Source organism: Cladophialophora yegresii, assembly GCF_000585515.1.
Source record: "Cladophialophora yegresii CBS 114405 chromosome Unknown aczIN-supercont1.5, whole genome shotgun sequence".
Lineage (NCBI taxonomy): Eukaryota > Fungi > Ascomycota > Eurotiomycetes > Chaetothyriales > Herpotrichiellaceae > Cladophialophora > Cladophialophora yegresii.
Window position 1 is genome coordinate 2,066,734 of NW_006913049.1, and position 13,977 is coordinate 2,080,710.

Consider the following 13,977-nt stretch of genomic DNA (forward strand, 5'->3'; position numbering starts at 1 on the left):
TTGCTGTCCCTCCCTCCACAGCAGATCCGGGATCTCTTTTACAAGAGTGCTTCTGAATCGGCAACTCTACACGGTAGGCTGCTCGGCGACCTCGTCTATTCTGATCGATCTGGCCAACTGCAGGGTCCATGCCGGCCACTGGTGAACAAGGCTCGATTTATTAGGCACAGTGCAAGGCTGGTGCTAATGGTGGCAGTAACCGCTTTCGATATCGCAGTCACTGCGCAATTTCTTTCACCTGCTAACCCATCCCAACGCGGACTACGGACAATATATTTCGTAAGCGCTTGACGAAAAGAAGCGAGCAACGCTGGCTGGTGTTCGCCTGAGGCTCCTAGCTCGGTGGGCTCTTGGTCCAGCCTCCAGGATGGTCAAAGTTCGGAGCTCTTGCAGCTGGATGGGACTGGTTTTGCACAGTCTGTGGTGAAAATTGGCTTCCCGCATTCGATTGTGGAATACTCCGTGATTGCCGCGATGAGTCCATATCGAGGTGCCTAGTGACCCGTGCAGCGAGGACGATAAAGATAACAAGTCTAGACACTGGGAAGGCCGTCGCGGGATCTACGAAGATCTGCTGGTCCGAACTCTAAAACAACAAGGCGAGGGGAATCCGCAAGCTTAGATGACTTTTCAGGAGACCTGTGCATGCATCGCTCGACGTGAAAAGACCAGATGGCAGCGTCAGAAACGAATCTGGCGGTCTTGTTTGTTGCGCTCCCGAGTTCGAGTAGCTGCAAAGACAATGCGATCGAGAGGGCTGATGTTGGAGCACGTCCCATTCCCTTCCGGTTCAAGTCCGTGCCACGGAGCATCTGCTCTTACTACGAGCTCTTAGTTCGACCGACCGCCTTCTCCCTTCCCGCTTCAGAGCCACTTTGTGATGGTTCACAAAGCACATTTCATGCTGAGCGGAGATTGTCTACACGGTAGTGCGGTCCCGTGCTATGGCCCATGCACACTGCAGCCTCCATTGGATTCCAAAGTAGGTTAGGCGGCTCTTGAAGCTATCAGTGAATATGGTGCGAGCCTGTTTCCGAAGACTGGAGACCCAAAACGCCACTTCCTCTGGGCCGGTGCCGAAAACGGGAGAGCGGACTGGCACCTGCGATCAATCTCAGTCTGACTTGCCAAGCGTTGAACTAGTGCAGCGCCCATTTTTCGTCACTGTCGCTTCACCTCCGACTAGAGTTCTGCGTTTTGTGCACAAAAACTCATCGAAATCCTGTCTGAACTTGTGGTTTGAGACCCTTCCTGCAGGGCACAGATTCAAAGCTTGGGGCCTCACCGATGATGATCACTTGTACCAATGGCCCATCGTCGCCCTCCTCCAAGACCACCGTGCATGACGTGAGTTGTTCGACAAACCTTGCTAGCATGGAAGTCCGAAGGTGTTCTCCATACCTTAGCGCAGGGTCCAGAAGCAGGGCTCACTACTCGACCGTATGCGAGCGCCACAGCCGTGGGAGCGCCGCACTAAGGCACCTCGGCAGGGATAGCCTGGGTGCTCGAGCACCAAAGACAAAATCGCTTCGTTTCAGGTTTGGTTCCACCAGAGCGGTAGGCCTCTGAGGCCGCCAGCGAACGAGGTGGAGGTTTGGTTTGATGGAGGTTGGCTTGGGTACTCGCAATAATGGGTACCACTTCGATAAGAGGTCACATACGAGTTACCAACGCTGGTAAGGAGCACGATACTTTGCTCGAGATTACGACTGCTATATTGGGTCCACCGCGAGAAAGAAACGTCTGGCCCTGGTGTACCCAGTATGGTACGGAGTACCATCTGCCCAGTAAGCATAACTTGGTCAGGAGAGGACGTCATTGCTGCAGCAGTTATGAATTAAGCGCCGGCAGTATCAGTGCTGAAAGACCCTGCGTCAGATTAGTCGAACCCTTCTTTCGTGTTGCCTCCCGGAAGCACAGGGCTATTCATGCGTAACGATAGATGGTGGTGGTTGGTGGTTCAGTGCGTTGAAGATCAGACCTAACAGTAGACCTGCTCGTCGGGTAGACATCCAGGGAAAGGAGGCTGAGCAAGCCTAGCCGGGCACAGAATCCACAACAAGCGACAAATCCGACTGGAGGCCAAGTATAACGCTATTTGGGCATCGACGCAGCATCACTTTTGCACACACAAGTGCACCTTGTAAACCAGTTGGAGTGCACAGATATGCGGTGCAAAACTTGCAACGGGCTCGAACACTGACCCCTTGGCGGTGGCAACTGGGCGCAGTACTCCGTGGTCTCGATATTTGGGAAGGGCTATTCGACACATCCATCGTAGCGCGTTCTCAATTGTACTCACGCCCATGGGACACAGCGCAAAGACTACCTGCAACCATTACACGGGGCGTTTCCAGCGAACAAACACGGGTGGCGAATAATCATGGACCTTGCTCCGTGATGGCGGGCAGTACGCCGTGGCATTCAGGAACAAGCATCAAATCCTGCTTCACGTGCTGCTGTATTCCCCAGATGATAGACAAGATCAGCGATGGAGCCCGTGACTTCCCCAGGCGTTGCGTGCATGTCTGCCAACCCGCGGCAAGGCTGCGATATAAAATCCCTATCAACAGGTTGCTGAAACTCAGCAATAATAATGAGCGACCCAACACAACAACACTTCTGTTTGAGTAGCTGGGAAAGGTACGGGTACCCCTCCCGGATATGCGTCTTAGACAGAAAAGTCACATCCGGAAATCGGCACACAGACTCTAGAAGCCGGGAAGTTCTGGCGGACCCCGGGCGTTCATGTCCAAAGGCACCAGGCCCATTTGAATGCTCAGATGGAGGATAGCTAGTAGACCTGATTCGGCAAAGCTACAGGGACAAGGAGATTTGGGAAGGCTTCAAGGGCCCGTGGTAAGGATTGAAAGGACCCAAGACCTGGCTGAGGGGATCGGAATCGGAATGGGAAAGGGCTGTTGTGGTTGATTCCCACAATTCCTTTGGCGTTCAAGAGTCCCGTAAGACGAAAGCTGTGTGGCCAGCAGAGACGCGGCACATCACAGGTGAAGTCAGCGGCGTTTTAAGGGCACGCAAGCGTGATGGGACCCTTGCAATTTGCCCAATGGGGAGCCTTCAACGCTACTGGCCTATGGCCCTTGGAAGTTGCGATACGGAGAACTGAAGGAACTCAAAATCAAGTGGAAGCCATTTGTGTGTGCTGGCACGGGCATTCGCATCCCTGGACTCGAAGTCGGGAAAGGGTCTACGAGGGTATTACGGCGAACAAAACCGGACGGCAGAGCACGAGCACCTGGTGTCGATGATTTTTTGCGGTTGAACAAGCCAAACTAAAGTGTGCAAAGAATCGCATTCGGCGGGCATGGCTCGGGGACCTCATTGTTGTGCACGAGCTAGAGCCTGCATGGGATACCAGCTAAGATAAGGAGCGCCAGGAGTATCAGACTCTTCTGTTCTAAGCACTGGCTTCATGGGCGCATATTGGCAGCTTGTTGAAGCCACTCATCTCAATCTGATATGTGTCAGGCGCCGCCTCTCTCACCGCCTGTACAGTACAGTACCACAGTGCTTGACTGTAGGCGTCAAAAGCCTCTGCGCCTTGCATGAACTGAAAGATTCGAACCTCGGCCCAATCCTGGGATAATGAATCTGTGGCAGACAATATTATGGAAATCTACTCTTATTGCCACAGCTGCGTCGACAGATGTATTATCTTCGCAATCACAGCCATCACAAGTAGGGAAACACATCCCCTAACTGGAGGCATAGTCCTCACAGTGTGTACTCGCTCTTACGTACCTCCCAATCTTCCCTCCCCCATTCTCAGGCTATTCCCCTCACCACTCCCGGCAGCTACTGTGTACAGGCTGCTAGCTAGTCCGCTACGACGCCATATCGAGGAATTCTCCGAGCTGGACGGAGGGTACTCGTAACTGGCACATTGGAGCTCCATGGCTATGCCGTTTTTGTCGGCCGGAAAGCGCCCGTCAACTATAGTGTCACTTGGCATCCAGCCATTTTTCGCCTTTCAAACTCAACTCACTCCGACACTGAGTGCTCCAAAGCCCGGCACCAAGTGGGACTCCCCAGCCTAAGAAGCGGCAGTGGCTCAACGCCACCCGGTAGCTTGAAAGCCCTCCGCCTGTGCCAATGGGGACTATCGCACCAATTGAGACGACTGCCTGTCTGCACCTTTGAATCCTCCTCACGGGAGCTTGCCCTTCCTCAAAAGTCCTCTACGAGTCCATCTGTCATTCACAGTTAGAGATTCCGAAGACACAATTTTTAGTTTATGCCCGTGTGAGCTGGCGCGAGAGATAAGGCAGATTTATACAGTAGAGGTAGCCAACCAACCTGTTGTGTACGAGGTACCAAGTCCCTATTTTGGCATCGACTCTTGAACCTAACCTGGAATTTCTGGCGACAGGACAGACGCCCACAAAAGCCACCATCTTCCAATCTGGCATGAAGCGGAAGATCCCCACCATCCTCGTACCCACATATCCGACATCGATCGTCATATTATCCCGGTCCCTGTTGTCCCCTAAGCCTCAATCTGAACAAGGACCGGGCTCTGAAGCCCACAGAACCAAGGACAGTTGACGTCGCCCAATGACAGCTGGGTGAGAGCCTGAGGAGGCCCTCTTCATTCCAACAATCAGAACGAAGTTGGCAAGTGCCTGTATCCCTGCAGCGCCCTCATCTCCCGACTTCCTGCAGCTGTTGCAAGCTTTCCCCATCATCCCAACCTCCGGTGTCTTGCGCAAGGATCACTTTTGCCAGACGACTCCTTAGCTTCTCCACTCCAACAGGAGGCTAATCAACCCTGCATTCAGACACACCCAAGATCATCCCAGGGCAAAAGAATAAGGGTTCTGGTGGTTCTGATGATTGCAATGATGGCAGTCGCCTTTCTCTCACCTCCACCGACGTAAGTCGACCTGACAGCAAGCCACCAAAACTTGGTGCTTCACAACAACTTTATCTACCCTCACATTCCCCACCCCTCACGGTTGGACTTGATGTTTTGAAACCATCGCACCGCACATCTTCAATCCAGCATTCCAAGATCTAAGACACGCCGGCCTCTACTTGGAAATATCCATCGAATTACAACAGTACAAGAACTATCAACCACGCAAAGGAGTCACTTGGCGGAAATATCAGATACCGCAACAAACGCCAGCTGTCGAGAGCATTTGCATCCGCTGGCCAGTACAACTTTCATCCCCAGTCAGTCCTGTCGATCTGCCGCTCGCCGAACTGGTTTGAGAAGTCGACATCTGTGGCAGCCAGAGTTATCGCTCTCAAGGGAAAGGAGGCATTGCTCAAGGCCGCTATCGACAACTTGAGCAAAAGATCAACATCGATCATCTGCGGATCTGCCATTGGACCTCCAGATCTCCACATAAGAAGCTACATAACAGTCGCCGATCCCCTCCGTGACAGTTGGATCATCTTCACGTTTTCTCAGGAACCAGATCCAATCCTGGTTTCCTCTGCTTGGTGAACCTCAAGTCTTCGCTCTCGCGAACACAACAAAATACCAGAGACCTTTCGAAACTTCCCCCCCCCCATCGACGGCTTCTCTCGAGGCTCTTTGCAAATACCGGCTCCATGACGATGGTCATTGACAACCAAGGTCGACACTACGGCGGCTTAAGTTACGATCACATGTATTCCAACATGCATCCGTCACCACAGTTCAGTGATCCGTGGTCTCATCAGACGGGCACTACCTCGGGTTCGTCATTTCCAGCGCTGTCCAAGACGGACAGCTCGAGATCTGGAATCTCGATGCCATACTCGCACATGCCTCCAGTCACTGGCTCAATGGCTCAAGGTAGCGCCTACTCTGGCACTGTATTCTCGAGCACGGATATGCTAAGTTATCCTCAAGACATTCCACGCTCGACATATGCAGAGCAGTCATACTCGTCGCCGGCGACATCATCTTCGTACGCCCCGTCGTACTCTTCCCTCAGTTACGCTCAGTCTCTGCACCAACAACAGCAACAGCAACAGCACAGAAAACTCTCAGATACGTAAGGATCTTGAATGGCCCTGAATTCCAAACACTCTTTCTAACGTGCCAAGCAGGGTCGATAACTCGCGCGCCGCCAATGCCAGTTTTGGCGAACTCGATGCCTCCCGAGGCATGTTGGCTCTCAGCCACCAAACCATGCAGGATTTGACGCCTAGGAACATTTACGAAGTTCGGACCCAAAGGGCTTCGACTGATTCTTACGGGTTTCCACAAGCCGCCTCATCTCATTCATCAATCTCGAATGAGTCTGGCCGTGGCTATCCATATTATGCGCCAAGTTCAGTTGGCTCTGTCAGCGACTCTGCAACGGATTACAGCTCGGCAGCCTCAGACGCGGGGTATGAGTCCATGGCCGCTTCCCGCACACTCCCTCGTCCAGCGCAACTATTGGGGGCACCTTTGGGACCTCCTGCCCCCCAGTCGATGATGAGCCAATTCTCATCCAAAATGTCTGCCAACACGCAGAAGAAGCACAAGTGCAAAATCTGCGACAAGCGCTTCACGCGACCCAGCTCATTGCAGACACACATGTATAGCCACACTGGAGAGAAGCCCTTTGCATGTGACGTCGAAGGATGTGGACGCCATTTCTCTGTCGTCTCCAACCTGCGCCGACACAAGAAGGTACACAAAGGCGATTCTCAATCCACTACTAGTCATTCAGATGTCGAAGAGTGATTGAGCCCTTAAATCAAACAAGGACCTGGATTCAGAACGTCCTGGCCAAAGACGACTTGGCATGTCTATTCATGCCGCCTCGACCTTGCTCTCTGTACATTACCCGTGAGCGTTGCGCGCAAGATGTGCGCTACGTCAGTGTACAACATCAAAGATGTGTGATAGAAGTGATGACGGCACCACACCAGGCGCGATAACACGGCAGTCGGCAGCGCGGATGCCCGTGTTCTTATTTCACGACTTTCGCTTACTCCAGACTTGTTTTCCGTTTATTATTACGACTTGATACCCAGGATTGATGGTTTCCAGCATGATGACTTTTGTTCCTGTCTACGAGCGTGCTCGAATTGGAGGCAATGCGCCGGTTGATTGTTTGTGAGACGGAAATCAACGGTGCTTCTGAGGAGGACAAAAATTGCTATGCGATATTATGGCGAGGTTATCATCGCGCGCGATTAGACAGTGAAGTCTGCTTTCAAGACTGGTGGCAAAGGCGTACTATTGGTGTCATTGTGCACGGGTACTGATGTGGTGGAACTGACAAAGCGTGTGGGCTCTACAAGCCCGTGAAGAGATGGACTTGCCGACTGTTTTGCACACTGCGATCAGTTGGGACAGAGGTGGAAGTGAGTTTATCCCGCAACGGAAAGAAGCAGTCGCCTCAACTGGCGGATCTAAATGCGAAATCTATGACCATTGAGTGTTCCCTTTCTTTTCGCTTTATCTCGCATTTACGAGCAATCGAATTCGGCCCTTTTTTTCGACTTCTGAGTGTACGATTTTTTGGTTACTCTTGGGCACCGCCAGAGTCTTCGCTCATTCTGGTTGTAGTGGTGCTCACCGCGCCGAAGATGTGGGTGGACAGACACTGCACACCCAGTACGCTTCAGCATCGAGTGCTTCGAGCAGCTATGACATCGTTCATCGCTCACCTTCCGCTCACCTTCACCTTCACCTTCACCTTCACGTCACCAGCTAAGGATCTCTTGACGTCGACCAGGGCCATGGCTATGGCGCCTCAGGCTAGCATCTCAAGACCCGTGCATGATTCGACAAACGTACTCGTACAAAACGGCATACGGCATTCGGCCTCGTTGCTACGTAAGGGTCGAGGGGTGTCATTGTCTGACACACATTCTGACTTCACCCCGGAGTCCATGCCCTCGTTCGCATTCGTTCGCATTCCACCTGGACAGCTAGCTGCTCCTTTTGTCCCACAGCACAGCGCAGCGCCGCGACTGAACCCCGCGGGTCGGTATCACGCACCCAGGCACTTGCCGTTGACACACTGACTGCAATGATCTCGGACGGCGCAGGTCGCCATCCCTTCAAGTGGATCACGCTTTCTGCATGCACGCACGCATACACGCATAATGTCGTATGTGGCTTTTTATCCCCACGCTCATTGCTCTGTCTGCCCTGCTCCGCTCACTCTCAGGCCCCTCCATCGCATCTCTGCCGAAAGCACGGACCAACACAACCTACGAGGTGCTCGTGCCCGTGTATACTAACACAGCATGTACGTACACAGTAGAACAGACAGGGACGATGTGCTCACGCTGCTGACCGTGGGGCCAATGATGGCTGGTTCTTCCTGTTTCCGAAACTACACAGTACACTGCATTTGCTGCTACTGTGCTGTTACTGTTGCCGTTGCAGGTGCACGAGCTCCAGTCAGCCATGCATGTCCACCATACCGGTAATGGGTCATGCTGGCGGTGACGCCAGTGATGATGCTCCCTACCCTGCGTCGGGCGGAATTGCAGCGGCACGAGCACAACCACAAGCTCCCACCTCCCAAGCTCCAAACTTGGGTAATCCTGTCGACCCAGTGTGCCACTGCCCGTAGCTCGTACGAATGAGTACTCCAACAACCACAGGTCAGTTTGTTAGTCGACGTCAGCTAGGGCGGCAGGCGCGCAGCTCAGCCGCAACAATGCATCATTGGGCCAGCGTCGCGTTTGCTCGCTTGGCAACGATGTAATCTCACGCGGTTGACCCAGGGCCGATAATACAGCATTCCACCATGTATTTCCACCCCGTGGCATCGTGGCCGAAGTTCGCCTATCTACCTACGTATGTGTTGAGGACGAGGGTTTTAGCGTCTAGCACCGCGGATTACTCCTACCATACTCATACTTGTCCTCCTCCAGCCTCGTACATTACCAAAATTAACACTAGAATTGGAAGTGGGATTGGCACTGGCACTGGCACTGGCACTGGCATCACTGGCTGGGTTCGTGACTGGGGAAGCGTGGCTTCTTGATTCTACGACAACGGAACAATGACATAGTTATTTACGTGCACCATATATTCATGATATACGACCACCAGTCCCTAGTCTCATCCACTAGACAGTAATGATGGGATCTTAACCCGGGGGATTACCTGTCGAGAGCAATTTACCGACCACGAGAAATACATACACACACACAATATACACAAGGTGAGGACGCTGCCTAGGCGCTAGTGATAGCGACACACAACGCCATGGTACATTATGACTTGACATGCCATGACCTGATGTGACATGAGACGCGGCACGCAACCCGTTCGGGAGAGGTCACTTTAACGTACAGGCTTGTATCTGCAGGAGTAAATTTCCTCTTACACAGTATGTACCCGACGTGTTCCAGAGAGGTTACATCTGACGTGCGAGCGAGCGTGCGGCCGCGGATGTCAACCCCCAGCCCTCGTCCTTGTAGGTCGAGCATCGTAGTCGGCGAGATCCTGGAACCATGGATCGCGCTTGCGGCTGCGTGGGCTGTGGTCGTTGTTATTTGAACGATCGCTGGCTGTCAAGAGTCAACTTCTTGCGACTGCACAGCTGGGTTACTGTGGTGTGGTAATTAAAGTCTGTGGTGCAGTCCGTGTAGGAAACATATCGTCCGTCACTGGTCAGTGCGAGATCAGGGCAAAACGTACAAGTACCGGCGCGGCATCATCACATCCTGCTCGGCCGTCGGTGTGGTAAGTACGTCTGCATACATTATACCCGTGAGGCTCTGACTGTGTACTATCGTGCACTGGAGGTGAGGCAGTCCGCGCAGCCCACAAGGATCCTCTGATACAGTAGGAGCACCGCCTTTGTCGTCCTCCTGTTGAATTACTGCATGACTACTCGGTACCTCGAGTACTACGACTGCAAGTGGTATCACGACGAGTATTCACACAACCAATGGATGGATGGGATGATCCAGGCGGGTTATCGACAATGACGGTGGGAAATTCTAACACTACGACCTACTCGCTGATTCGCCGGCTTGGTATCGCGGGAGGTTCTTACTCCCAGGGAGTCCCGTCCATTGGCAGACACTGTATCAAAAGCAGAGGCGTCTCCTCGCCTCGATGGTGAGCACTTGGACGTCGAGCACGACGGGCCACCAGCACCAGCACCAGCACGATCCAAGTACAGTAATGGCAGAAGGGAGAAAATATCAGTCATGCTTAACCGATAGCGATCTGGCGGAGAGCAATCCACGGTCGAAACGAATGCTGTTGTATCTCATGATGCTGCACGTCGTGCAATGCCAGGAACGTACACTATGGGGAGGAGTTGGGATGCGAGAGGCCCATTCAGCACGCCCGTCTGGACTGTCTGGGCCTGTCTCGATGTTGTCAACAGCCACTCCACCGCCCGTGATGCTGGCTCAAGCGACTGTGCCGTCCCCACTGTCGTATTTCAATGCCCGATGTACCCTTGCCACTGGCGAATACCAGCTTGCGACACTGGTTGCGGTCCCAGACCCAGCAGCATCAGATGGAGAGCCGTTCCCTGCCTAGCATGACGACGAGCTCAATTTTCGGGACGCTGTGGCCCAGCTGAACGTGAGCACCCGGTCGTTTATCTCACTCACTCCGCATTCAGAACCACCACCGCGACAACATAACCCTTTCTAGCATGCATCTACCTTGACACCATAGCCAGAGGATGTTCGGACATTGCGAATCCCATGGAAAAGGGACGATCGCGCCAGTCAGGTCCGCTATCTCCAGTTGTGTCTACCGTACTTTCCTCGGACTGCACCTCCTCTTCCTTTATGCTGTCCAACATTTTGACATCATTCATGTCTTTGGGCGTTGTTTCACGATGGAAGCCATTGCGGTACGAGGCGGACACATCCTCGGGATGCCGTTCTGGTGGTGCGGGTAGATCGTGCCAGTGGCAGACCATGGATCGCCCCAAGACGTGCTCGTAGAATTCCTTCTGCTGTTCCGTGGCCAGAAAGTCCTCAGGCCGGTTGTTGATCGGATTTGCTTGTGATGGGTCTTGATGAAGTGGACACACGCGGTCAGCATCGATAGCCTGCCTCAGTGATTAGTACCTGGTGCATTGCACGTCTCTCCACTTTCGTCCATACCACTTCACAATCACTCAGAATACAAACCGGACACTGTAGTCCATCGGGAAGTCTTCGGCAGCCACCAACGAACTGGTAGTGGATACAGATACCCAGATTGCGGCAGCCTTGTCGACACGGGAACTGTACATAGAAGATACACGGCTCGAGCATCCGCAGTGCCGCCTGTCTCTTTTCTGGGAAAGGTGGTCGTTTCACTGCCGCCGGAGGAGCAGCTGAGATGTGGTCAGGTCGGACGATGTGGAAGACTTCCCCTTGTGGGCAATCGGCATTGCGCAGGAAGAAAGCTGCGGTCGATGCGTTCGTGAGCTGCGTCAGTTCCTCTTCCATGGCCAGATACGCGCGGTTCGAAGCAGCTGGAAATGCGCGCAACATGACTGACCGTCAGGGGATCCGAGAGACTACAGTAGCGGTAGTGGTGCCAGGTTGGCAAGTGTTGTTCGGCAGCGATGTTTTCTCAGCTGATACCTGGGGCATGAGGAATCGACCAGAAGCTGCGGGCTCGGCCAGTGGCAGGCTCATGGGCTTAAATATGAGGTGTCCTGCCCTTGCTCTGAGAGACATCGTGACATATCACACCAGGGAAGGAATGTATCACCGCCAGCAAGGGAATACTTGTTCTGATCTTGTCAAACGCAGGACGTAGTCATGGCCTCGGTGAGAGTTCTCCTCTGTCTGAAATCAGCCACAATCATGTTCACGTTTCGTCTTACATTTTTTTGAGGGTATCGAGTCATGAGAACATCGGGCTTCCATCACGACATTCGGGCGACTGCACTGCCAGGACGGGCACCCACGGCAGCTCTGCTTCCACTCTGAGCCGCGGGGTTCGAAATTACGCAGCAAGTGAAGAGAGAGGCATTCCACTCAAGGTGACGAGGAACAGTCATATCGATCTGATCTTATCGACTTGACCAGTGATGTAGTGTCTCAGTCCATGGTCATGGGGAGGACGGTAGACTTTGAATGTACGGTCCGAGGTGTCAAGAAGGCAGGCGGACAAGGAATGGAAGGGTAACAGCACATGTGCAGGAGCACCGAATGTGACTTTGCAAAGTTGGCGGTTCTTTCGTGAGGCCAGTTCAGCGCTCCATTGGAGCTTGTGAATTGGTTGGTACAGCAGCTTCTGCGTTGAACTTGTGGCGGTAGGCGAAGTGATCACAGTACATATTGCGCATCGCTAGCCGAAAAGCGCCCGACGACGGCCTCAAGTCTAGCCTGACGAACTCAACTCTTTCTTTTCGGCTTCCCGTCGGTCCTCTCATTGCCCATCTTTCTGTCTTGCGCAAACGGGGCGGTGTTGACACGAACATTCAAAAGTTGTTCGAATCCTTTTAGGCATGTGCAGCAGTTCTATCCTTTGGTGTCTCCTCCTCTTCATGCCAGGGTAGTGATTGGGCCAGCTTCCGGTTGGTAACTGGTGGCGATTGACAGAAGTTTTTGTGGCGTCCATGGCGGCTGTCTATTGGCGCAACGCAGCACAGTCCGACGAGGCACCGCTCGCGACTTCCTCGAGCAGCAGCCTCACGAATGTTCTTGACAGAAAGATGCTCCAGTGACAGCTGGCTATGAATCTATATAGGGTCGGCTTGCTCCATGGCCTTCGAATTGCCTCCGCTGTCTGTCAAAATTCCTGACAATACACGCTTGGCAACGAGTTGTCCTTGCTGTCGACTGAAAGCATCACGCTGAGATCATGGCGTTGAATAATGTGCTGGATATCACCATGGACGACTACTTCGACATCACCGAGGGTGCCTTGGCCCTCAGCAATGAGTTCTCATCTGATATCGTCCCGACCCCCGCTACAGACACTTATCATGAGGCCTTTTTCGTCAATGCACACGAGAACCCAGCAGCCCATCAACTCCCGCTACGTCAGAGAAGATCGCCGATAGCAGATACCGTCTGGGAACCCCTCAAGCCAATCATCCAGGAGCTGTATATCCATCAAGGTCTTCAACTCACGGATGTGATGGCACGGATGAAGCAAGACTATGGCTTCGATGCTACGTAAGTCGCCCTGCTTCGGCTGAACTTGACCATTAACTAAGGATATAGTGATAAAATGTACAAGAAACGACTGCGAGATTGGAAGATGAGGAAGAATTACACACAAGACGTGAAGCAAGAGCTCATTAGTAAACTTACCCAGGAAGACATGGCACCAGATTCTTCGCCCCTCGCGGATCCCAACGGAAAGCCGCTACAGACTCAACGGTTATTGCGAAGCGTTCAGCGGAAGGGGGCCCGAGTCTCGCTGGTAGACCGTCAGACCTGCAGAATGCTGCGAAGAAGACGTCTTTCCTTAGCCCGAGTGGGCAATATATGCCGTATCCCGCTCCAGCAATCGTTCGAAACCCAGCATGCAGAAAACATCCTCCGATACGCCCGGACATATTACTCCTGGTATTCCACTCAGAAAGTTATCAAAGCACAGTACGCGTATACCACTGGTCTTGAGGGTGTTTCCGCGGACATTACCCAAGCTGTGGTTTGGCTCAGAAAAAATTCTGTTCGGCGAGGATTTGCCTACTTGAACAGATGCTGCTCCGATTTCGTCGTACTTTTGAAAGAACAGCCTTTCCAACTCTTGCAGCTATTGATCCGTCAGTTCGCCTTTTCCACCGACAGATGGGGCAGCTATTGCGACATTCAAAGGTCCATATTGAAGATTATGGCTTCATCGGCGGATGCCATCTTAGGGACCACCCATCCTATCACAAGCTTAATGGGGTCACTCATTGCGATGGGACAGGAACACAAGCGTGATTTTGTATGCAGATATGCAGAACTCTTGACGGATACGACTATGAGTTTGCCTGAACCCGGAGCCTCGACTAGGGTATTGAGGAGTGTAGCTGAAATCTACTTCAACCATGGACGGCTTGACGATGCCTCGAAATTGTGCCAGCATCTATGGGCTGC

At 52.9% G+C, this 13,977-nt stretch overlaps 3 protein-coding genes across 3 annotated transcripts; 2 read left to right on the top strand and 1 right to left on the bottom strand.

Moving 5' to 3' along the window:
- Window positions 1–5,580: 5,580 nt before the first annotated feature.
- On the top strand, window positions 5,581–6,688 carry A1O7_07477 (uncharacterized protein; the record flags this gene model as incomplete). Its single annotated transcript, XM_007761477.1, has 2 exons — window positions 5,581–6,008; window positions 6,064–6,688. The coding sequence occupies 2 exons, from the start codon at window positions 5,581–5,583 to the stop codon at window positions 6,686–6,688; spliced, it is 1,053 nt and encodes a 350-aa protein (XP_007759667.1).
- Window positions 6,689–10,595: 3,907 nt separating this feature from the next.
- Window positions 10,596–11,424, bottom strand: A1O7_07478 (uncharacterized protein; the record flags this gene model as incomplete). Its single annotated transcript, XM_007761478.1, has 2 exons — window positions 10,596–10,994; window positions 11,179–11,424. 2 exons carry the CDS (start codon window positions 11,422–11,424, stop codon window positions 10,596–10,598), a joined length of 645 nt encoding a protein of 214 aa, XP_007759668.1.
- A 1,321-nt stretch (window positions 11,425–12,745) lies between these two features.
- Window positions 12,746–13,066, top strand: A1O7_07479 (uncharacterized protein; the record flags this gene model as incomplete). Its single annotated transcript, XM_007761479.1, has 1 exon — window positions 12,746–13,066. The coding sequence occupies one exon, from the start codon at window positions 12,746–12,748 to the stop codon at window positions 13,064–13,066; it is 321 nt and encodes a 106-aa protein (XP_007759669.1).
- Window positions 13,067–13,977: the final 911 nt, after the last annotated feature.